Source organism: Staurois parvus, unplaced genomic scaffold (genome assembly GCF_062004578.1).
Source record: "Staurois parvus isolate SC_StPar_1 unplaced genomic scaffold, SC_StPar_1.0 ptg000605l, whole genome shotgun sequence".
Lineage (NCBI taxonomy): Eukaryota > Metazoa > Chordata > Amphibia > Anura > Ranidae > Staurois > Staurois parvus.
The window spans coordinates 1031195-1056705 of NW_028318401.1; the positions used below are offsets into that span (position 1 = coordinate 1031195).

Here is a 25511-nt window from a genome sequence, read left to right on the forward strand (position 1 = left end):
TAAGGAGAACAATAAAATCAATGGTGAGAAGAAGTGCAATGTAATTTCTATGTAGTATAACCATGCCATTTACCAGCTCTGTGGCCCTGGAGCAGAGGGTCCCATAATTTGACCATATAATATTTTCTTAGGCAGGGGAATCATTGGGAGACTAAAGCCAAATAGAATGAATGTGTAATTAGTGTAGGTACCATGTAAGCATACATCGGTGTTATAGCTTTAGAATGGTATATGTTTGAATAGTGAAATTGCTTTTGAGAACTGTGGTGGAAAGAAGTGGACATGTGGTCCAATTAGATCTGTGCTTCTGTGGCTCATTATATACGGTTTTCCTACGCTATGAGTTAGTATTCCTGAAATCAGCAATTACAGTAGATAAGCAAACATGTGACCAGCTACAGAAAAAGCCAGCAGTCCTAAGATTTAGACTTACCTTCCCCTAGGACATGAGACTTGTATGAGGCAGCACTTGATGAGGCTCCACAATGGACATCATGCACTCTGTTATATCACATGTATGACCGTTTTCCTGGTTAGATTCTCTGGAGGCATTTTTGCTGTCCATGGCAGGTGGACATATTTTAAAATGTCCATAGCAGAACACCTCTCAGAGGCATTGAGGGCCAACAAGTCCCAGAACATCTGCCTTGCTTCAATGGAGAATTTTTTCCACTTTCCTGGTGCCAAGGTTAGGTCTTGCTTCATTTGCCACCAAGCAAACTCCCGATACATGGGGTCATGACCCCCTGCTTCTTCCCAAGGATATGAGCCGGTCATAGCTGTGTACAACAGGACTCCAAACGCCCACACGTCAATGCTCGGGTGCAGCAGCAATTGATCCCCTTCTTTTAAGCTGCACAATTCCGGAGCAGTATATGGGATGGACCAGGACATACATGGTGCTTGAGTGCCCCGGAGCCTCGTCAGTCCAAAATCTGCTAATTTGACTTCCTTACATTCAATGTCCATGAGCAAAATGTTGTCCAGTTTAATGTCCCGATGGACCATTCCTCTGCTGTGCATAAAGTCTAAGGCACTCGCTACCTGTGGAACAAAACCCTTTACAACATCTTCATTTAAACCAACCTGTAGAAAAAAAAGAGAGAAAATTAGTCACTAGACACAAATATAACACAATGTTACCCAACATATTGAACCCACCTTACCTCTTGTACAGGGAAACAAACATACATTAGCTGAATACACAAGGAGTATGATTAAAGGAAACCTGTCAGCATACAAAATGGTGCCATTAATGGTGCAAGATCCATCTTAACCCATCTTACTCCATTTTAAACCTTGTTTCATAACTTGAGTGATACACATACCTAAAACAACAAGCGTATGCCAACTATACATCCTACCAACTCACTGCCCTGGGAAAGGAACCTTTAAAACTCAGAAATGCTTCAAAAGCAACTAAAACTAGAAATCGTGACTTTATAAAGATCAATACATTTTTGATACAAACTTACATTTAGCTTTACTATTGACTGAAGGTTTCCAGCTGGTGCCACCTTCTGGACAAAGACATAGTCGTTGCTGGTTTGGAAAGCGATTTCATGGGTTTCGATGATATTTGGATGGCCGCTGAGACTAAGAGACATTCCGTATTCCACTAGGACGTTGTCCATTGGAGTTGTCTCTTTACTCATCACTTTCATAGCCACCAACTCATCTGTTGAAAAGAAAGACATAAAAAGACAATGAGTATCATAAACCCAACATTAGAGAAATGATGAAGCTTGCTAAAAACCTGCTAAAGTTACTTAAAAGTTTATGTAAATCTAAAAGCACTGACTTATTAAGATCCATAACCATCACTCAAAAACTGGAAGCAAGGGGGGCTTGGAAAACTTAGAAACTTAAAAATGCTGCTCAAAGATTTGGAAATGTTCTGCAGCCGAAGCATTCTGTTGATTCTTAGATCTTGGATGTCACACTCATATCTCAGTTTAGAATTAAAGATCCTTTAGACATCTGAGCTGTAAATAGAACTAAATCTGCAGAGGGTACCCAGAGCATTAACTAGAATATGTAAATATCAGACTTGTATATTATGGCAGACTTGCTCATTATAGTCTCCCCTCCTCTGGTGATGCAATATCTACAGTATGATCCCCCTTGTTGCACCATGCAACCGAAGAACCTTTACCTGCTAGTTACTCTTTTCCTTAGTTTATTTCCACTCATTCAGAAGCACAACCGATTCTGTAAATCATTCTCTTTGCATGAATTAGGCTACAAATTTACCTGAACCCCGATGTTTGGTCAAGAGAACCTTGTCAAGAGGTTATATTCCATAATCGGGTTATATTTAGTTTAGCTGCAAAAAGTATGTGGACAATGATGGTACGGGAGGTACAAGGGAAATTGTTAATTCCGATGTGTAAGAGTGCAAGTGCCGAATTTGGAGTTGTCGTTATTTTGGAAACTTCGGTTATTAGTCGGAATATACTATTCCAAAAAGATTTAATAGATTTGCAGGACCATAGTATGTGAAGAGTGGAGCCTATGTCCCCGCATTGTTGCCAGCAAGAAGGGGAATGATTTGGGTAGAAAATGGGTAGCTTGGTAGGGGTTAGGTACCACTGATGAAGTATTTTCAAGTAGGATTCCCAATGTGAGTTGCAGTGAGAGGATTTGTAGGTGGATTTAAATGCATTAGTCCATGAGTGGGTTGGGATGGTTTCTGCTAGGGTTTTTTCCCAATTGGATAAAGAGGTAGATTTTAAAGTAAGTTGCAGGTCCATTAAATATTTGTAGAAGGTAGAGATGCCTTTACTTGGGTAATGCCGTCTGGAGAAATAGGTGTAGGCTGTAGCCGGGATTATTATGGTATGGGGTATGTTGTTTGTTTGGATGCAGTGTGTGATTCATAGGTAGGTGAAGTATTCAGCGGCAGGGAGATTAAATGCGGCTTGGAGATAATGAAATGGGTGCAGGATGTGATTTTTGTAAAGATCTGCTATATGATGTATGTTTCGTTTTACCCACTGGGTTAGATCTAGGGAGGGTGTAATAGAGTGTAATATGTTGAGTGGGGTCTGGAGTTGTTTGAAGTCTGCGTAATCTGTAGATAAGAGATCTTTCCAAGCTTGAAGGGTGGCTTGGATATATGGGTACTTTAAGTAATAGGTAGTTTGTGAGAATATTGTAGTTAAGAGTAGATAGTGTGGTTTAAGTGGGAAAAAAGGTGAGGTTTCCATTGTGGACCAGAACTTCTCTGGTTGGGTGCCACCAAAATATATTTGGTCCAGGAGAGTGGAATTATAGTAGGATTTAAGGTGTGGAAGTCCAGTGCCTCCTTTGGAGGGTGGTCTGATTAAGAGATTGGTGGTACATCTAGGTTTTTTGGAATTCCATAGGAATCTTGTAAATATCGATTAGAGTTTGGAGAAGAAAGTATTGGGGACCGGTATTGGGAGTGTGCAGAAAATATAGAGAATTTTCGGTAGGATGAGCATTTTTAATGTTGTCACCTTGCCTAATTTAGATAGTTCTGAGGTACAAAGGTTGGCAATTTCTTGGGGTACAGTTTCAAGCAGGGGCGGACTGACAACTCATGGGGCCCCCGGGAAATAGGGGATCATGGAGCCCCTGTTTCCTTGCCCAAACTCAAAAAAGCCTATGAAAAAGGTACCAAGGGCATCTCATGGGGCCCCCTACTGACCCCGGGCCCTCGGGCAGTGCCTGAGTTTCTAAATGGTCAGTCCGCCCCTGATTTCAAGTAATTTTTTGTGGTTCAAGGTAAATAGCTGGTCTGTTGTGGCCGAGAGTTTGATTCCTAAATACGGGATATTATTTTTTTCCCAAGTGAAGGGAAATTGTTTAGCAAGGGATAGTTGAGTGAAATATGGTGTGTGGAGGATTAGAATTGAGGATTTGGGCTCATTCAGTTTATAGTAGGATACCATCGTATATTGTTGAAGATGGGTATGTATTGTTTGGAGGGATTTGGTTGGGTTGATAATCATCAGTATGATGTTGTCTGCGAATAGGCTAATTTTGTGCTCAGTGTTAAGGTGCTGTATGCCAGTGAACATCGGGTCGTGTTGAAATTTAGAGGCTAGGGGTTCAATAAGTAATGCAAATATGACAGGAGATAGGGGGCAACCTTGTCTGGTGCCATTGGTAATATCAAAGGGGTCTGATAGTGTTCCGTCAGTTAATACTCTGGCTGATGGGAGGGAGTATAGTGCTAAAATGGCTGTTAACATCCAACCTGTGATGCCAAATTTTTGTAAGGTCATTTGCAAGAATAGCCAGTGTATGCGGTCGTACATTTTTTCAGCATCCAATGATAAAAGCAATGAGGGTTGTTTGGTGTGTTCTAAGTGATGGATGAGGGATATGAGTCTTCTAGTAGCGTCAGGTGCCTGGCAGCCTGGTATGAATCCTACTTGGTCTGGGTGTATCAAAGTGGGGAGATAGGGGAGTAGTCTGCACGCTATAATTTTTGCATAGAGTTTGACGTCTGTGTTAAGTAGGGAAATTGGTCTATAATTTTGGACAAACTGTGGATCTTTGCCAGGCTTTGGTATTGTGGTTATTGTTTTTTGAAGGTTGAGGATTTGTAGAGCAGGAGGGTTCTAAGTTTGTTTCTGTCAGCGGTGAGTTGGGCAGATGTTGCGGAGTTTGGGGATTTTTTGTTTAATTCTTCTTTTGTTTTAATGGAGAGGAGGATTTTGTCGATTTGTTGGTTTCTCTGTTTGGAGATTCGGGAATTTAATTGTATAAGGATACCTCTCATGTATGCCTTATATGTGGACCATAGTGTGTGTATCAATGTTTCAGGTGAGTAATTTATGTAAAAAAACATATTGTGAGCGTCCAATATGAGTTTTTTGTGGTCCAGGTTCTTCAATAAGAATGTGTTAAGTCTCCAGATACAGGGGATTGTTGAGTGTTGATTGTGATCTAAGGAGATGGAGATTGGAGGGTGATCTGACCAGGTTATGGTACCAATTTTGGAGGATGTGGCGTGTTGTAAAGTCTACTTGTCTGTGATGAAAAAGTAAATTCTGGAGTAGGAGAGCTGAGAGGGGGAGTAGTAGGTGTAGTCTTTTTCTGTACTGTGATGGCATCGCCAGATGTCGTAGAGGTCATTTTTGTGTAGAAAGACGTTAAACGATTGTTTGGAGGAGTGGTTGCTAGAAGAAGAGTCCAGGAGTGGGTTGCCAGTAATGTTGAAGTCTTCTCCTATAATTAGTTTGCCTTGTTTCTGAGCGGAAATAGTGGAATTGATTTTGTTGTAGAATTGGAGTTGATTGGTGTTTGGACCATAGATGTTGACCAGGGTGTACAGGATTCCATTAATTTTGCATATCAGGATATGGTAGCGCCCTTGAGGGTCTGTGACTTCTGAGATGCAGTGGTATTGGAGAGAGTCTCTAATGGCTGTGATGACACCGGTCTTCTTTTGGCTGGTTGCCATATAGATTGGAGAAAAATGGTGTAAGTGAAATTTGGGGATTTTGTTGGTGGCAAAGTGGGATTCTTGAAGGAATAGGACATCAGCCTGCAACAAACGAGCTTCTTTTTGTAGTAGAGATCTTGTGAATGGTGAGTTGAGGCCACGGACATTTAAGGATGATATTTTAATCATAGTCCTGGATGTAGGCGAGTTGTTCGAAGTAGCAGAGGTATTTCATGGATAATGTAGAGTAATGGCATATCTTTTTGTTGTTTTTGAGAAGTTTCCACAAAGAAGAGGTAACTTGCTGGATGTGGTCGCTGGTTTGATGAGGATGTTTCATCTTGTAGGACGTTATTTTGAATGTGGAGAGGTTGAGTCAATCGACTGGCATAGGTAGGAGGGTAAGGGGGTAAAAAAAACTTGTTGAAAACACAAGTGGTATGTGTAGCACTTATTGCTACTAACGGGGGGATTTGAACATACATGACTTACATGGTAAGTCATGTTGACGAGTAACTTGGGGTTCGATGATGGTCATAATGGGGCCATATGCCAGCCATTAGTGGTTGATAGTCTCCCAGCTTGTTGGTTGGTTGTTGATGGTGGTGATCTTAGGATCTGGACCATTCTGCTTCCATGTGTTGCGTATGGTTGGAGGTGGGTTGGTGGGAGTCCGCTGATAGGATCTTCCAGACTTTCAAGAGGTCGATGCCTGCTTCAAGAGATTTAATTGTAAAGAACCTTCCTTGTTGTTTAACAATGATTTGTGGGGAAACCCCATTGGTAGCCAATTCCGTGGTTCCGAAGAGCTTTTGTTATGGTGACAAGCTTCTTGAGGTTTAGAAGAGTGGCTTTAGGTAGGTCTGCAAATAATTTTATATTTGCTTGGTCTGGCGGTAGTGATGTAATGTTTCTCGTGGCTATCATAATTTTTTCTTTCACATGGTAAAAGTGGATGCGTGCCAGGATGTGCCTAGGGACTGCAGCCAGTAGGAACGATGGTTTTGGTAATCTGTGCGCACGATCTATAGCGAGCTCTACATATGATAGGGAAGGAATGCGGTATTTCATGTATTGTTGTAAATATGGTACTATGGCGTCCGAATTGATGTTTTATGGGATTGCGTGGAATTTGATGTTGTTCCGCCTAGAGCGGTCTTCAGGATCCGCTAGTTTGAGGTTAATCTGTTCTATGTCGGTGCACTGGTCGGTGTATGCGTCTATTAGGCCATTGTGAGCTGCGAAGATTTCCCTCATTTTATTTTCAATATGGCTGATATGGTGGTCCTCTCGTTGTACCGCGGTTGAAATTTGCAATAGTGTCGTCGTCAGGTCATCATGTAATGTTTGTCACAGTGAGAGAAGCATACTGTTCATAGACAGTTCAGTGATAGGTTGGTCTGAAGCAGGAAAATTTTCTATTAAGGATGGAGTAGAAATAGCAGGATTGAGTGTAGACTAGGAAGGCTGAGTGACAGAAAGATTTTCTATGTCCAGCCTAGGTCTGGACTTAGCAGGGCTACTTGTGGTGGGAGACAGGGGCGGAGAGGACTCACCAGGGTCTCCAGGGTATAATGTTGCTTTGAGCCTGGGGTCTGTGGTGTGCTCTGGTCTCCGTTCTGTCTGTAAGGCATCTGTCTGTGAGGAGCCAGCACCATCTTGCCTGCAAGGGCTGAGAGCTGGGAAAAAGTTTGTCAGCTTTCCTGTCTTCCCTGGTGATCTGCGGCATCGGGGCATATTCCCTGGGGATCCAGTGGAGACATGTGTCCCCTTATCAGCGTGGGGAAAGGTCAGTGCCGCTGTGGGATTGGTGAGTGCCGGGTTAAGGATGGCCGGGATGCGGAGCTCTCTTCACGGAGCTGTAATCCCAGAGCCGGCCGCGCATGCGCCCCCAAAAATATGATAAACTTTGAGAACAATTCACATAGTGAGGTGAAAATGGTGAATTTAAAGAAAACCTAAAGATGCTATTTACCCGGATATACTATATGATTATCATGGTTTGCTCCAAACAGGAGTTGCCTGGAAGCTACAATTTGCCTCAATGATGAATCCAATTCACCAAAAAGTAATTTGGTGGTTGACTTACAAGTACACACAGTTACAAATGTTAAATCATGTGGCAAAGTGGTTGACATACCAGTATATACCTCTGTCAGTGCTAAACAGGTCCTTCTAAACCTGGCTGACAACACTGCTTAGCATTTCAGATGCAACGGAGGCAGTGGTGTAAGCTCAAAAAGTAATTTAGGAACTCAAATGATTTCTGGCAGGATCAATGGGTATTTTTCTGTACAGAGAAAATTCAAGAGCCCCACCCAGTGCACAGGAGGAGTAACTACTCATATATCTACAAGTTACATTCCCCCATGTACCAGGCAGGGGCCTTGTTCATCCACTGGGGATAGTCCAGACTTGTCATCTGAAAAATGTAAAGAAATATTGTTAGAGCAAAATATAGAAATGATCTGTGAAATGCAAACATGAACAGGGAATGTAACAGGACAAAATGCATGTGGTCAGTTCTGAATATCTATATAGAAAACTGAGTATCCTGGAGTAATAAATGAAATCACCGATTGTGGTTCAGTTAAAAAGGTTACAAAAATGTTTAAAAGGTTCCTCCAAGAGGTTATATGGCAGATTGTGGTTGTGTAAATTACAAACTATCCACAGAGTAGACAAATCTAGTCAAAAAGACAAAATAAAAAAGGATAGAGACCTACAGCAACCAATAAGCAACCATCCTTCACTGATCTGACTGCTCTAGATTCATATAAAAATAATGACTAAGGCTCTCTCATAATGTACTATAAATGGTCTTGGCAATGCCATAATAAAATACTAACAATTTCAAATATTTTACCGCAAACTTCTAATATCATATCCAACAAGAGTCCTGTTATTACCATTGTTAGCTAGAAGGACTTTAGTATCGGCTCCTTTGCTTCAAGCTTCACTTTAAACTTCCTAACCCAACCCCTTTGTGAGTTGCTAACAAGAGTTCTATCGCTGACATACCCCCCCCCCCCCCAACCATCTGAGATGAAAGTGAAGGACGCATAATGCAAGTATGTAGGCATAGACTGCACCCCTGCCATTCTTACAAAAATGTAGAGTTGGGATGAAAGGTTTAGTGTGTTACAACATTCTTGGTAGCTCAGTAGTACATTTTATAGAGATCTGCAGATCAGAAGAGGTACAGACAGCTCCTAAAAGAGGATAATCCCTCTAAAGGAAGATAAGGTGGCGGCTATTTATTGACTGAAACTGGATTGCTTTAGTATCAATGCAAAATCAGTGATGGATATTGTGGTGGAAAAAGTGATGACTTAGTGCTGAACTGCTAGTGTGACATGGCCCTAAAAGATTAAATTGTGAATTGAGAAAGGCACATACCTGGGGAAGTTGGCCATATGTGATGTTCTTTCGGACGCACCATCACTCATGATTCTTCTTCATCCAATGTTTACCTCTGCACCAACAAGTAAGGAGAACTCATCATCGAATATGATCAGTGCTTCTTCCATGTCATCCTTCTGGGGCAATGGAGTCATCTCAGACTGAGATCCGAAAGTGTCTGTGGTCAAAAAGTAAGACAAGGACTTGTTAGTAGCACTACGCTGTGAGGTGTTCAGGTGAGAAATGGAGGTTACCTCAGATTGTACAGAGCTGCTTTTGATGGGATCCTTATCTTCTTGTCCTGTGATTGCATCTGGGAATTCTTCCTTCCAGCTTTCGTTCATGTATTTCAGGATTTCTGTAGATTTACTTCTTTTAGAAAAGTCAATGGCCAAAAGATCACCAAACATCCTTCTTATTCTGGATGAAATCTTTCTCCATGCTTCAGGAGGATTGTCCATATGAAAATTGTTTTGCCAGTCAACAAAACCTCTATATCCTTCATCTTCAGGCATGGCCACCTGCCATGGATACTCCCCTAGAAGTAGGCAGTAGATGGTAACACCAAACGCCCACACATCAAGGCAGCCATCTACAACCAGTCCATCCGTAATGGTCATGTCACGTAGTTCTGGGGCCATGTAGGTTTTGCTACCACACATGGATGTTATCACTGTCCCTCTGACCTTCGCAAGGCCAAAGTCTGTGATCTTGATGAAGTGACAGTCCTGGTCAAACACCAAAATGTTTTCTGGCTTCAAATCCATATGCACCAGTCCTTTCTCGGATATGAATTCGAGAGCATTGGAGATCTGAAGAGCACACCTCTTAACTGAGTCTTCTGGAATTCCCACCTAGGAATACAAAATCAAAATACAATAGTTGTTAAATACAGTAAGATAGAATATAAAGAGTAATTCAGAATCAGTTAAAGTATAAGCATGGCCATCACTTTTGATCTAGTTTTAGACTAGGAGTGGAGTCTACTGCCGTTTGTTTTTCCCCAAAAGAGATTCTCTTTTTATAAATGTTCCGGCAATCTCCATCATTAAGACAAAGTGATGGGCATTATTAGTTTTAACTCTCCCTTATCCAAAACTTTAAAAAAAAGGGCATACTGAAACCTTAATGTACTTACGTATGGTGTAATCATGGAGAAGAGATCACCAACAGGGGCTAGTTCCTGGGCAAACACAAAGTAGTCGATGGTGGTGAAGGCGATGCCATTACATCCAATGATATTGGGATGAGATGAAAGAAAGTATGAAACGCAGAACTCCTGGAGGAAAGACCGCTGGCTGGTTCTGTTTTTATCCATGGTCTTCAATGCTATTCTTTGACCTGTAAAAAAAAATAATTTAACTTTGATTAAGAAATGGAAATTTTTAGCTGATCATTTTTTCTATCCACTTGAAAATCTCAATATTCGAGCAACGGATCTTATTAAAATGTTTGAGAATGTATTATGCTTCATTCATAGCTAAATTTCAGCCATCAATCAGCTGTACAAGAACCTTTCCTGGGCTGAAATGTCCTACTCTGATTTCACTGAACACAGCGATAGTCTCTCATTGTGCATCAGAAGCTTCAGCAAGTCATACAGATCCCATCTCGTTTCCTGGCTGGAGGACGTCCAGCATTGTTAGCATCATATCCTTCCCAGCCTGACTATTGCTGGCCTGCCCCTTTCATTCATTATATGTCTGTCCTTTTAATCATGGAGGCTCAGCATCACATGTGATCATTATCTAGGACAGTCTGCATGGAAATACAGTCCACTCCTCCAGACAGATATGTACCCATCAAGGCATTTTAATATTTGCATAACTGCTCCCAAGAATCAGCCCAATGCTTAGTTCCCTAAATCATTCTACCAACATGAAAAAATATTTAAGCATGATATATTTATGGAGATTTAATAAATATAAAGTCTATAGTGTACAAATGTACAAACATATACATACTTATTTGCAGAGGATACTGAAACGGTACTTAGAATAGTTCACTGACCTGTTATCTTGTCCTTTGCCAATAAAACTCTTCCATATCCACCTTCTCCAAGTTCCTTCATAATGGTGAAGTACTCCTGTAAGTCTACCTGCTTTATTTCTTGTGAATAGAAGGAGACCATTCTATTCAGAAAACCTTCAACACCATGAGTAATGGAGGCCATAGTGTCCTGGAGAGCAAAAAAAGAAAACGTTGAATTATTAAGAAGAAAACAAATTGTTTTAGAAAAACTATAGAAATGTTTAAAATATGAATACTATTACCCACATTGATATACATATATATATATATATGAGATGCTCACTAAAGCTTCACATCTTATTGAATGGGGCTCGGGAATAGAAATTTATGGAGTATAGTTAAATGAGCTGAATATGGAAAGCCAGCAATCCTTATATAAGAAAATTATCAAGTAAGGTTATAACTTTATCAAGTGCAAAAACAAAATGGAAAAGCCAAGACATATAGCAACACATAAATATATCCAATAGCTATAAGTGCAGTTGTGTGCGGGGGGAGAGGCTCTCAGTAATTGGTGGTCAGAAGACTCCATTAACCCCCAAGTCTCCTTCAGGAAGAGAATGTAATAAACTTTCGTCAGCATTGATGGAAAGGTGTATCTGCTGCCAGAAGAGTTTTGGTGACCCTCATATTTCTGGCAGATACTTCCATGAAAAGAGTAAACATTCCATAAGAATAATCTACAACAGATACTCTACTCTCTTGTTGCCGACCAGCTATGCCAACTTTCCAGTTTTGGTTACATAAATTCAGGAGGATGAACACGGAGCTCAGTCAGTTAAAAAGCGTAATTTAATCAAAACTCTCAAGGAAAATATAGAAAACGGTTGCCTCACTTTTTGTACTCAGAAGACAGCAGAGGTCATGCTAAAGGATATCAGAAGATATTAGTGGCATTTCCCTAAAACATTCTCTCCAAAACTGTGAAGTCCCAGAATGATCCACAATTACCATGAGTGATGTCATATCATCCAAACACTCAACGGTCACATCCCTTTTCAGGCATCTTAAAAACATTTTCAAGGCGTTTTCCTGCTAAATGTCATCTTTATGTTCTCAGGAAGACCACATAGAATCAGAAGGACAGACATCATGAAGTGAATTTTCAGTGAGATTATGAAGTAGAATGTTGTACTCCTGTTTTGGTGAGAGGTAGTATTTCATAGCAAAGAATTCAACATTGTTCAGTCAATTGTTTTTGTACAGATTGGAATATACTTGTAATAGGAGATTTAGAAAACAATTATAAATTATTTGGCCACCTAAACATATGTTTGAAATTGTATTACATCACACAAATTACTGCCACAATGTTTATTATATCCTGTAATACGAACACTTTTTCATCAGGCTGATCATGGGAAGCCTCCAATGGCTATCCTGTCTTCTGTATACATTGTATTACATATTATCCTGTCCTAAACCTCAACTCATTGCCCCTTTGTGTCAGTTTTCCATATATTTATTAAATATGCCTCATAAACCTCTGCAGGATTTTTAAAAAAATGTTCATTAAATAATAAAGATCCATTGATTGGTTAGATGAAAGTGACCTTACCTTAATGTGGTGAGGATTCCGCTGTGATGAAGTCCAATTAGTTTTCTTTGAGTATTGGGTTCCTCTGCAGATCAGCTCCGGACAACGTCACCAAATCTCCAGCTGGGCTGTAATAGATGAGTATACCGGAATCTCTGGAAGTAGAGTCATTGATCAGGGGAAGGAGAGGACCTCTTTATACAAGGGAGATGGGTGGGGAAGGCAGAGAATGAAGGCTTTCCATTGGCTGACTCCTAATGTAAATGTTGTGTAAATATCCCCGGATTGTTCTTGCTGATTTGCATATAAAAAGTGTGTCCTGAGAAAAGGTGATAGGATTAAACATGATGAAACCCAAATACTTTGAAACTTTACAGAGTTTTAATATTAAACTTTTCAACATTGTAACTATAAAATGGGAAATTATTTTTGCTTTATAAGATTTATTTTTTTTTACCGGATTCTAATTTAAATAAATAATACAAGAGGAAATAGTAACCAGCTCATTTATTGAAAACAAATGTACCCATTATTTGCTGGTTCTTTTATACATTATGCCTTATTTCTAGCACATTGCACACCAATGGGTTTAATAAAAAAAAAAAACTAAACCTAAAAAAACTTTATTGCCAATAAGAAAACAATGAATTTAAAATGAATTCAGCATAAAACTAGAGTCTGTCATGGCATAAAGGATGCCTTGAACCTTATAAGTCTAAATGAAAAGCTGCTGCAGAATGGCCCCATTGGCCCACACTTGTCATTCCTTAATTGCTGGAAACTTAGCTCCAATAATAAGAGAATTGGTCTAGATCAGCTTCTCTCAATCAGGGTTCCATGGAAGCCTAAGGTTCCTCCAGAGGTTGCTAAGGGTTCCTTGACCATGGAGCAAATTCTACCTCATTGATGAGTTGAGGCTAACACCAGTTATCTGTCTAGCTATCTGTAAAGGGGATTCTTCCTATTGACCACAAAGGCAAAGGACATTCTTTGCACTGACCATCACACTAACATACACAGAGCTGTACATACTGTAGAGTAATTATTAGCAGGGGTTCTCTGAGACTTGAAAGTTATTGCAGAGGACCATTTTCAAAAATCTGAGAAATGATGGTTTAGACATGACTTAATGGACGGCTTAAAGTGGAACTAAACATAGGGTATCCAGGGCTCGTGCGATAATGTTCAAGTACACATCATTTTTGTACATTATGGCAGACTTCCCTCACATGATGTCCAGGTTTCACCTAGTTGCTCCATTGCCACCTTCTCCTGGTCTTCTGGTTCCAGAGTCTTCAGCTTTTTTATTGGCTGGCCAGGTTTTATGTAACTTTGTGGAGTTAAGCATTAAGGTAAAAAGAAAAGATTATGTGTACAAAGACGGAGTCAAAGTTGCTCGTTCCACATGGAGAATCTGCTTCCATCTTATCACTTTTTGTTTTACTTCACCTCATCTCAATATAACTCCACTAGTCTATAAAATCAATACTCCTGCTATGTTATTTCCCCTTCATGTCACCTGTAGTTCATCAAGGAGGACTACTGCATGGAGATGGTCACTAAAAGAAGCACCTAAAATCTGAAATGTGGTTAAAAAAAACAAACAATTTAAATATTCAGATGAATGTAATAATACAACTGAGATTGTGTTATTCACTAAAACACACTTTGGTTTTGCGCTGACAATGACAATGTACCTGCAGAATATTGAGAGAACTTTTACCCCCAGGACAGAACTGGCCATCTCAATGGTGATGGGCTTGTGGATTGATATGTTAAAGAGGAAGTAGAATACCTGGCTGAGGTGTGACTGCAGATACTGTTTCCATCACAATGACCTTGTTTATGGAAGCCAACCTCCATTGTTAGGACTAGTGGTGCCCAACTGTAGCCCTCTGTGGATGCCAAATTTGCATGATTATATTAGTATAGGAAGGGACATAAGTGCTTAAATAATAATCTGTACAAGAGTTGAAATTGAGATGAATAAACCCAAATGTTATATCTGATCATCACAAAGCAAAGAATCACTTCCATCTATAAGAACCTCTATGACCTCTCCATGAGGTGAAAACAGGAATTTATTTTGAATAAAGAAGTATCGGTGTAATATGGGCTGTGGCCTATTGATGGATCTTATACCATTTTCCCCATTTCCAGCAACATTGAACACCAATGGGTTTAACTTAAAAAATACTTTATTGACAAAAAAAGATGTAAATGAACTTAAAAAATGTAATTAGCATAGAAATATTTTCATGAGGATTAAACAGACCTCTCAGGATAGGAATATTGGAGCTGCCATGTCTGATCTTATTTTTAGAGATTCATCTCCAAACATCCTGATCATTTCTTCACTACTTGGTGATCAGTGACCTAGAACAAGCCAGGTGTATATCAAGTCATGGAAAATATACTGACATGGTGTTCTGGGTGAATGACAAGCCAAGTATTGAGGCAAGGAACCCAGATCTGTAACTTTCACCCTCAAAAGCAAAACTATAAAAATGTCTGCTTCTGAATATTGTACAATTAACGTGGGTTAGATATAATTATTCTGAACAATAACACAACACTGGATTTTGGCATACTTAAAGAAACCTTAACCATAGTATTATCAATAGAAAACCACCACAGAATGATCCTGTTGGCCAAAATAGCCTTTCCTTTACTGCTGGAAAACTTTGAATTTCTTTAAGAAGAGGATTTGTCTAGATCAGCCTTTCTCAGCCATCATTTCATGGAACACAGAGGTTCCTCCAGAGGTTGCTGAGGATTCCTTGAGCAAGGAGCAATTTCTGCTTCATTGATATATTTCCACTGACACCAATGATCTTTTTAGCTTTCTGTAAGGGGGGTTTGCAGTGACCTCAAATGTAAGGAACATTCTTCCCAATGACTATCATACAGTAATGTGTATAAGAAGGGATTCATAATTGCTCATTACATACAAAGAATATGATTTCATCTTAACAATTTTGTATTACTTCACCTCATCCCAATATACAGTTGTGTCCAAAATTATTCAACCCCCAATGCTGTAAAGGGGTTTAGGGACTATAGTGTACATTTGGAATTGTATTCAGAATCAAATCCTACAAGGACGTTGTAACTACCCAAATGCAACTAAAATGACATCAATTGTTTATGTAATACAGTAGTAAATGGTTCTTATGTGGTTTCTTCATTGCCACAATTATTCAACCCCTTAAAGACTACCACTCTGAAGAACAGAGGTTCATACAGGTGCTTTCCATCAGGTATTGAAAACACCTGTGGATGTCACCGAGCAGCAATCAAGCATAATAAGCACCAATTAGGCAGCTTTAAAATGACTGTGATACTCAGCTCCTTCTAGACATTTACTGGTGTGGTTACAAACATGGTGAAGGCAAGAGAATGGTCCAGGAAGACAAGAGAAGAGGTGATTTCTCTTCACAGGAAGGGCAATGGCTATAAGAAGATTGCAAAGATGTTAAACATACCAAGAGACACCTTAGGAAGCATCATTCGCAAATTCAAGGCAAAGGGCACTGTTGAAACGCTACCTGGTCGTGGCAGAAAGAAGATGCTGACTTCGACTGCTGTGCGCTACCTGAAGCGTAGAGTGGAGAGAAGTCCCCGTGTGACTGCTGAGGAACTGAGAAAAGATTTGTCAGATGTGGGTACAGAAGTTTCAGCCCAGACAATAAGACGCACACTGCGTAATGAAGGCCTCCGTGCCAGAACTCCCAGGCGTACCCCCTTGCTGTCTCCAAAGAATAAGAAGAGTCGACTGCAGTATGCCAAAAGCCATGTGGACAAACCACAAAAGTTGTGGGATAGTGTTCTGTGGACTGATGAAACAAAATTAGAACTGTTTGGGCCCATGGATCAACGCTATGTTTGGAGGAGGAAGAACAAGGCCTATGATGAAAAGAACACCTTGCCTACTGTGAAGCATGGTGGAGGGTCAATCATGCTTTGGGGCTGTTTTGCTTCTGCAGGTACAGGGAAGCTTCAGCGTGTGCAAGGTACCATGAATTCTCTTCAGTACCAGGAGATATTGGATGGAAACGTGATGCAGTCCGTCACACACCTGAGGCTTGGGAGACGTTGGACCTTTCAACAGGACAATGATCCCAAGCATACCTCCAAGTCCACTAGAGCATGGTTGCAGAGGAAAGGCTGGAACATTTTGGAGTGGCCATCGCAGTCACCAGACTTAAATCCGATTGAGAACCTCTGGTGGGACTTAAAGAAAGCAGTTGCAGTGCGCAAGCCTAAGAATGTGACTGAACTGGAGGCCTTTGCCCATGAAGAATGGGCGAAGATACCCGTAGATCGCTGCAAGACACTTGTGTCAAGCTATGCTTCACGTTTAAAAGCTGTTATAACTGTAAAAGGATGCTGTACTAAGTACTAAGATTGAATGTCACTTGGGGGTTGAATAAAACTGATAATGCTGTGAGCACAGAAAAGACATTTGTGGTTATTTCATTATAACTGTTATGTTATATTTGTCTGACCTACAAGTGCCTCTTTAATGTAAATGTAAGCAAGATGACTGAATGATCAAAAGCAATGTCAAACTGGCCAAAACACTCAATTTCAGTGGGGGTTGAATAATTTTGGACACAACTGTAGCTCTACCAGCCTGAACAAACCATATACAATCAATGCTATGTTGCTTCCCCTTTATGTCACTTGTGGTTCATTCAGGGAGGCCTACTGCATGGAAATGGCCAGTAAAAGGGAGAATCTGAAAATGTGAAATGTAGTGAAAAAAATAAATGAGCAACTATTTAAAAAATTCTGTAAATATAACAACTGAGATTGTGTTAATAACTAAAAATACACTTTGTTTTGCGTAAAACTTTGACTATCTAGCTGTAGAATATAGAGAGAACTTTTACCCCTAGGACAGAACTGACCATCTCCATGGTGATGGTTTGTGAATTGATATGTTAAAGAGGAGGGAGAATACCTGGCTGAGGTGTGACTGCCGATACTGTTTCCATTACAATGACCATGTTTATGGACACCAACCTCTATTGTTGGGACTCCTGAAGTCCAACTGTGGCCCTCAGGGAATGCCAACTTTTCATGATTATCTCAGTAGTAACCTGTGCAGGAATTACATGAACAACCCAACTATTACACCTGATCCTTACAAGCCCGACCTTCTACAACCTCTCCATGTGGTGAAAACAAGAGTCACAGGAACACAGCCCGGCTTTATGAGTGTATACAAAGAGTCACATGTCTTCATAAACACTGAAGTCTTCTGATTCCTAACTCATCTATGAAGAAGGAATGAACAAAGCACTCTGGGCTCAATTCACATAAGGATATTGCATGTGATATACGGGTCACATGACACATTTTTCCCAAATATCATATGCGATACTGGAAATGTCAATTTATTATCCGTTTATGTGGAATTTACTTCAAAATGCTAAAACTCGATAAATATTTCCTAAAAGTGTTAAAGTCGATTCACCAAAAGTACATAACTAAATAAATGTAAATGTTAAATAAGTAGAGGTCCAGGTATGCGATAGTCAAGTAATGTATGAAATTTCAGCTGGTTCTTCCAGAGTCGTCACCAGCCGTGTGTTTAGTGAATAGACTAATGTTTACCAAGTATTTCTGCTTTTTGAGGTAAATACCAGGTAAAAGGGATTGTGAATTATCATTTTCAGTATTACATGCGACATTTGGGAAAGATGTGTCAGGTGACCCAAATACCACATGCAATATCCTTTCATGAGGTGAGCCCACCGTTATTTATGAGGTTATGTGAAATCTCCATTCATAGATGTAAAGAATCTTGTGGTTAGAAATATATTTTAGTTAGAGTTTGATCAATGTGGGTGTGTAATAGTGATGGGCCGAACACCGCCCTGTTTGGTTCGCGGTTGAACATTGGAACCTACAGAATGTTTGACCGTGAACTTCGTACACGAACTGAACAACTGAGTGGTATCTGACTGCATCTGAGTATGTGGTGAGATCCCGCTCAGTTACTAAAATCTGGCCTGAGTTCTGTTATGAAGTCATGCGTTTTTTAGTAGTGAAACATTCATTCATGTTTCACCTGTCAGTGGGATTTCTCGCTCACAGCTGAATGTAAATTTCACGACAATTTCTTTAAAAAAAAAACAGTGTGGCATCCCTCTCCCATTCATACTAAGCCCTTTGGGATCTGATATGGATTTTGAGTAAAAAAAAAATGGTGTGGGGGTTCCGCCAAAAAAAATTCCAGACCCTTATCCGACAATGGAGCCCGGCAGGACAGGAAAGGGGGTGAGATGAGCGAGTCCCCCCCTCCCTTATGAACCATGCCAGGCTACATGTCCTCAATATTGAGGGGCACTTAGGCAGGGGATCCCCTTTCCCAAAGCACCTTGCCTCATGTTGATGGGGACAAGGGCCTCTTCCCCACAACAGTGGTCTGTGATTGTGGGGATATGCGGGTGGAGAGCTTATCAGAATATGGAAGCCCCCTTTAAGCCCACCCCCCATGTAAATGAGTATGCGGCACATAGTACCGCTACCCATTCGCAAAGAAAAAGTGTAGTGTAAAAGACAGGAGACAGTTTTTGACAAGTCCTTTATTAAACATACAAATTTGAAAAATGTCCCTCAAAGTAGAACCAACGTCAATCACGATGCCCGCTGCTGCCACTACCCAAAAAAAGAAAAAAACACACCGCGCTCCATGCTGGCTCTCACTGTCTGACAGCTGCACCCACGATCACAGTTCTGATATACTGTCATGATGTCATAAGGGGCGGGGGTTCATCCTACCCCTTGTGACATCATCACACACTGTGATTGGTTAAAGCAATGCATCTGAGCTGTGTTCAGTGAACACACGAACGGCCCATGTTCGAGTCGAACATACAGCCCATATCTAGTGTGTAATATGTCTTCTGATATCCCCAGGTTCTGAAGATAGAAGGGAATTGTGTGATCTGAATGGAAGCTGCCAAGGGGCACATTTTATTCATTACAGATGATACTGTATATGAGAAGGCTGACAATAGGCTGAGGAGCTTCTTTCAGATGATTCCGTGTCTCAGTAGTGATGTACACAATGGGGTAGATTTACTAAAACTGGAGCTTCCAGGTCTTATTGAAAAGCTTAATTGAGGAAGCTGAAGCTAGAAGCTGATTGGCTCCCATGTACAGCTGCACCGGACTGTGTGCGCATCTATTTTAGTAAATCTCCCCCAATGGAACCAACTCCAAAATATCCACTTTAATGAACCCCCCTTGTTTAGATATGTAATGAGGGAGGCCATCCTTTCAGGAATGTGTCATTTGACCTTTGAAATCCCAGTCCTTTTTATATGTAATTTTCCCTCCAAAAAGGTTGTGCTTAGGATTTATTACAGTATGCTAACTAAAGGTATATTGGAAGTTGTCCAATCCTGAAAAGATGAGTCAGATTTGAGTAGATGGAATAGATAGACCCACCAATTGGTAGTACACCATGCAAGTCTATGGAAAGAGCTCTATACCAATCCATTTAATTTTCTTTTTGTAGTGGTTGTAAAGTCTCAGGGTTTTTACCTTCATGCATTCGATGTATGCAGCTCCCCCAACACTTATCTAAGCTCACTCTTGATCCATCGATGTCCATGACAGCCTCTGTTTTCTGGGGCCTCACTGTTGATTGGATGATGCAGCATGAGCCAATTCACAGCCAGTGAGTCAATTAGGAGAGGAGGGGCGGGGCTGAGACACAGCTTTGTATGTGAATGGACACATAGAACCATGGTTTGGGAGTGCGCCTGCTCAGATTTTCCCATAGCAAGCGATTTGCTATTGGGGCACCCGACAGAAGGGAAAGACCAGGAGCACCAGCGGAGGACCCGTGAAGAAGAGAATCCCAGCTGCTCTGTGCAAAACCATTGCACACAGCGGATAAGTATGACATGTTTGATGTTTTTAAGAAAAAACAAAACATTAGTGTCACTTTAATCATTTCTGTGTAAATGAATAGATTGATGGTTTGTTAGATTTAAACCTTTTTACCAATACATTTCTGTTGTTGTGTTGAAGCTTTCAGTCAGTTGTGTGAACACTCTACCAAATCATATCTTTAGAGATATTACATCTTAAAGTAAATAGATTTGGGGTGAAAGTCAAGACCCATGACAAACCTCCGCATGTCACAGATGTATTTGCCCATGACTAAAGCGGTTTATCGATGGGCAGCCTGAGACAACAATACTTATCTACTCTGTTGGGGAAAATTGGCCTTTTGGGAGACTTTGGGGACTGGAGTCCAATGCTTTGGGCAGAAGAGATTTTCTGACCCGTATAATACAATCCATACACTAAAAGTCACCGGAGACTTAATTTTCTTTGTTTATGAAGAAAATTGGGGGGGGGGTCCTCACTGCATCTTTTACTAAACTCTACAATGTTAATCCAGCAGACACACTTCCCTGCACTTTGATCCATGTGATGCACTCATGTAGATTTTGCTCCATCAGTGTACATTTTATGCTGTAGAACATGCATTGAAATTAATCCAGACTTGATCTTGGTCAGATTATTCGACCAGCAGAGAAATTTACAAAACAAAAAAAAGGAATGAGAAACTAACCTGTCCAAAGTTTATGTAATGGTAAAAAATATTTTTGAGTTCTCCATCAACTGGTGAAGGATTATATCTTTTGTCAGGTTCTGATTTTCTGTATGTGTCACTTCTGGGGAGATCCACCCTCTATTTGTCCTGGTGACCATTGTCTCTAAAACAGAAACCGATCAGAAATCCACAATTTTACAGTTGTAACAAAAACAGGACTGGAGGGGAATTCATCCAATGGGAATACCTGTTCCACTGACAACTTTCTAAGAGGGGAATTCCCTCACTTTGTACATTTCCTTTTTGTATCTTCAGGGCAGGAATACTGTGTTAAGTTCTAGAGATCTCACTTACAAAAAAGGTATTGATAAAATAGAATAAATCCAGCGCTGAGCAACAAAAATGGTGAAAGGTCTGAGGGATTAAATATATCAGTAGAGACCTCAGGAACTTACTATGCAAGTCTGGATGAAAACATGCACAGGGGAGGGATATGACTTAAACCTTTAAATACTTCCATGGGGTGAGTACATTTCAGAAGGGAAGGATTTTCAAAATGGAACCAAGATTAACAACATGGGGACATGATATTAAACTAGTACGAGGAAGATTCAAAACCTCTTAGAGAGTATAATTTTAGCAAGAGAGTAGTTGATGCATGGAGCAGACTACCAGCAAAGACTTAAGGCATATAATTGGCATGTACACACACCATTATCTGATAATAAATATATATAATTTTTTATTAACAAAGCCTTTAAAATAACAACATTTGGTAATATTATAAAAACATCATGCCTTTCATAGGTGGAATAGTAATGTGTTCCCCCAAATATTATACAGGATTTATATAGCACCAACCGTTTGCTCATCGCTTTACATTATGGTGGGAGACAGTACAGTAACAATACAATAAGGATTTAAGGGCCCTGCTCCTTGGAGCTTACTATCTAGGAGGAGGGATTGGGATAGTGGTATAAGAGGTAATAACTGTGGGGGATGGAGTGGTTGGAAGAGTAGAGGAGTCCAGTATTAGTTGACTGCGGAGTAGGCTTCCCTGAAGAGATACGTTTTCAGAGTGCGCCTAAAAGTAAGCAAAGCAGGCAAATAGTCTGATGGATTGTGGTAGGGAGTTCCAGAGGATGGGGGAAGCCCTGGAGATGAGCATTAGTGGAGACAAGGGAGCTAGAGAGTAGGAGGTCTTGTGAGGAGCGGAGAGTACGGTTTGGGTGATATTTGGAGACAAGGTCAGTGATGTAATTTGGGGCAGTGTTATGAATGGCTTTATACGTCAGTGTTTTGAATTTTATCCATTGGGCAATTGGAAGCCAGTGGAGGGATTGGCGGAGAGGGGTGGCAGATACAGAACGGTTAGTAAGCTGGATGAGTCTGGCAGCAGCATTCATGATATACTGAAGTGGTGATAGCCTGCGGTGAGGTAGGCCAATGAGGAGGGCGTTAAGTAGTCTAGGAGTGATATAAGGGAGTGAATGACTTGCTTAGTGGTTTCCGAGGTTAGGAACGGTCGTATCTTGGAGATGTTGCGGAGGTGAAGTCTACATGAGTTTGACAGCACTTGGACTTGAGGCTGGAAGGACAGATTGGAGTCTAGGATTACATCTAGTACCCTGGCTTGAGGGGTGGGACCGATGAGTGCTGTTGGTCTTGATGGAGAAGTCAGGGGGGAATACTAGGAGCTCAGTTTTGGAAAGATTGAGTTTGAGGAAGTAGAGTGACATCCAATATGTCACTTAGTAGGCTTGAAATACAAGCAGAGACTGAAGGGGTGAGGTGAGGGGTGGAGAGATAGATTTGAGTGTCGTCATAGAGGTGGTGATTGAAGCTGTCGGAATGTATCAATTGGACAAGGGAGGAGGTGTAGATGGAGAAGAGAAGGGGTCCAAAGGACAGAACCTTGAGGGACCCCAGCAGAGAGAGTGAGTGAAGAGGAGGTGGCAGCATTATACGTAACACTGAAGGAGCGCTGTGATAGATCAGAGGAGAGCCAGGAGAGAGGAGTCTGAGACCAAGAGAGTGTAGTTTGAGGAGGAGGGGGTGGTCAACTGTGTCAAAAGACGTAGAGAGGTCAAGGAGTACTGTATAGTGGCCATTGGTTTTGGCGGTTAGTAGGTCATTTGCAAGTTTGAGTAGGGCAGTTTCAGTGGAGTGTAGGGGGCAGAAGCCAGACTGTAGAGGATTGAGGAGGTTGTTTTTGGTGGTGGGAGCTCAGCTGATTATAGACTAAGTGCTCTAGGAGTTTAGAGGTAAATGGCAGCAGGGAGATGGGTCTCAAGTTGTTCAAGTGGGTGAGGTCCAGGAAGGGTTTTTTAAGTATGGGAGTGATGTGCGCATGCTTTAGAGGGGAGGGGAAGGTGCCAGTAGAGAGGGAAAGATTGAAGATGTGAGTGAGGAAGCGTAGGATGGAAGAAGAGAGTAACCGTAGGAGTTGTGAGAGAACAGGGTCCAGGTGGTGAGGCAGGCTTCTGAGAAGACCTTAGTAACCTCTTCAGTAATAGCAAGGTTGAAGAAGCAAAGTGTTGAGAGGGTTTTCGTGTGAGCGATGCTAGGTAGGGTGGAAGTCTGAGCAGTGGCGATGTCCCTACGAATTGCATCAGTCTGGTTTTTGAAGTGGTTATCAATCTCGTGGGCTGAGGGAGGTACTGGGTGGAGGTGGGGGCGAAGAAAGTAGAGAGTTAAAAGTAGAGAAGAGCCAACGAGGACAGGAGGAGAAGGTATTAATGAGGGTAACAAATTAGGCTTGTTTGACAGCATATATTAGGAAGGCAGATTTATATTGAGTGAGCGCTTGGTGGGATTAGGTTTTACATCATAGTCGCTCCAGCGCACAATTATGTCATTTGAGATTTTTGGTGTGGTCAGGCTGCCAGGGTTGGAGCAGTTAGGCCTAATGCTGTTGTTGGGGGTGCAATCGAGTCTAGAGCAGCTGACAGCAAATTGTTGTAGACAGTAGTGGGCAGGACAGGGGAAGGATACGGTCGTAAAGTTGGTCAGCTGCAGCGTGGAAGGGAGCAGGGTTCAAGTTATGGAGGTTTCTGCTGGTGATTGTTTGGAGGGATAGGTGTTTGAGGATGAGGAAACAGAGAAGGTGATTAGATTGTGATCTGAGAGAGGAAAGGGGGTGTTTGTGAGGTTGCAGGGAGTGCAAAGATGAGAGAAGGTCTAGAGTGTTCCCGTTGGAGTGACTGGTGGACTGTATATACTGTGCTAGTTCAAAAGAAGAGGTTATGTGGAAGAGTTGGGATGTAGCCGGGTTATTGAGGTTGATAGGGATGTTAAAGTCTCCAAAGGATGATAGTGGAAGGCTCAGAGGAGAGAAAGAAGGGTAGCCAGGCAGAGAAGTAGTTGAGAAAGCAGGACACTGGTCCAGGAGGCTGGTAGATCACTGCAATCCTCAGAGAGATTGGAGAGAATAGCCAGATGCAGTGGGTCTCGAAAGAAGAGAAGGATAGAGGGGGAGGGTTTGGGAGGACTTGGAAGGTGCTCTGTGGTGACAGGAACATACCATCCCCACCACCTTTCCAACCTCTGGGTGAGTGGATCCAGATGAAACCTCCATAGGAGAGTGCCATGAGGGAAGCAGAATCTGTTGCTTAGATCCAGGTTTTTGTGATCACTAGGAGGCTGAGGTTGTTGGAGAAATCATACCATGTGAGGATGTAGAAGACTATATAACTTCAACTATAGGGATTTCCACCTTGGCCAGTGCCCTACATGTTTTGCAAATGAAATAGCTTCCACAAGGGCTTGTAGTGCACCTAAAAAAAAAAAAAAAAAAAAAAAGGAACAAGAAATCTGCAAATATCCAAAGAGTATTTACAATATATCAATGAGGAAAAAATACAAATAATAAATTATAGGAATATATGCACAGTACTCAGGGGATGACTGAGACACCCCTAGTATGGGGGAAGATCCCTCCCCAAAAGTGAATGTGGGGGCACACAGACAACTGGAGTAGGAAAGGACCATATCAGACTAGATAGTATGGTAACAGGGGCGGACTGACCATTTGGAAACTTGGGCACTGCCCGAGGACCCGGGGTCAGTAGGAGGCCCCATGAGATGCCCCTGGTACCTTTTTCATAGGCTTTTTTGAGTTTGGGCAAGGACACAGGGGCCCCATGATCCCCTATTGCCCAGGGGCCCCATGAGTTGTCAGTCCGCCCCTGTATGGTAAAGTCCGATTGTATGTTATGTACTTGCCAATTTGGCAAAAATGGTTACATAAAGCCATCAGGCCCTACACAATACTCTCAAACCCTCCGTGTTAAAAAAATATAGTAAGGAGACAATATTTCCATACAACCTATAAAATAACCAGAGAGAACTTCCATAAGAGACTGGAAAGTGGAAGACATCCAAAAGGGCAGTTACCGTGACAGAAAGAGCTTTATAAATACCTTTAATAGGCAAGTGTTTCAGTGGTCATATCTATGCCTTTGAAAATATTTGCTCACCTGTCCTTCTGTACCAAGTTAAGAGAGTGTGCTTCTCAGTAATGTCTAGGAAAACATAAA

The 25511-nt window shown here is 41.3% G+C and overlaps 1 protein-coding gene across 1 annotated transcript; it reads right to left on the reverse strand.

The window, feature by feature from the left end:
* Positions 1-504: 504 nt before the first annotated feature.
* On the reverse strand, positions 505-10952 carry LOC149449750 (ribosomal protein S6 kinase alpha-2-like). Its single transcript, XM_089692827.1, has 6 exons — positions 10832-10952; positions 9960-10162; positions 8893-9675; positions 7781-7841; positions 1476-1678; positions 505-1086 (listed from the first exon to the last, which is right to left on the reverse strand). The coding sequence occupies exons 1-6, from the start codon at positions 10950-10952 to the stop codon at positions 505-507; spliced, it is 1953 nt and encodes a 650-aa protein (XP_089548953.1).
* Between the last annotated feature and the right edge of the window lie 14559 nt (positions 10953-25511).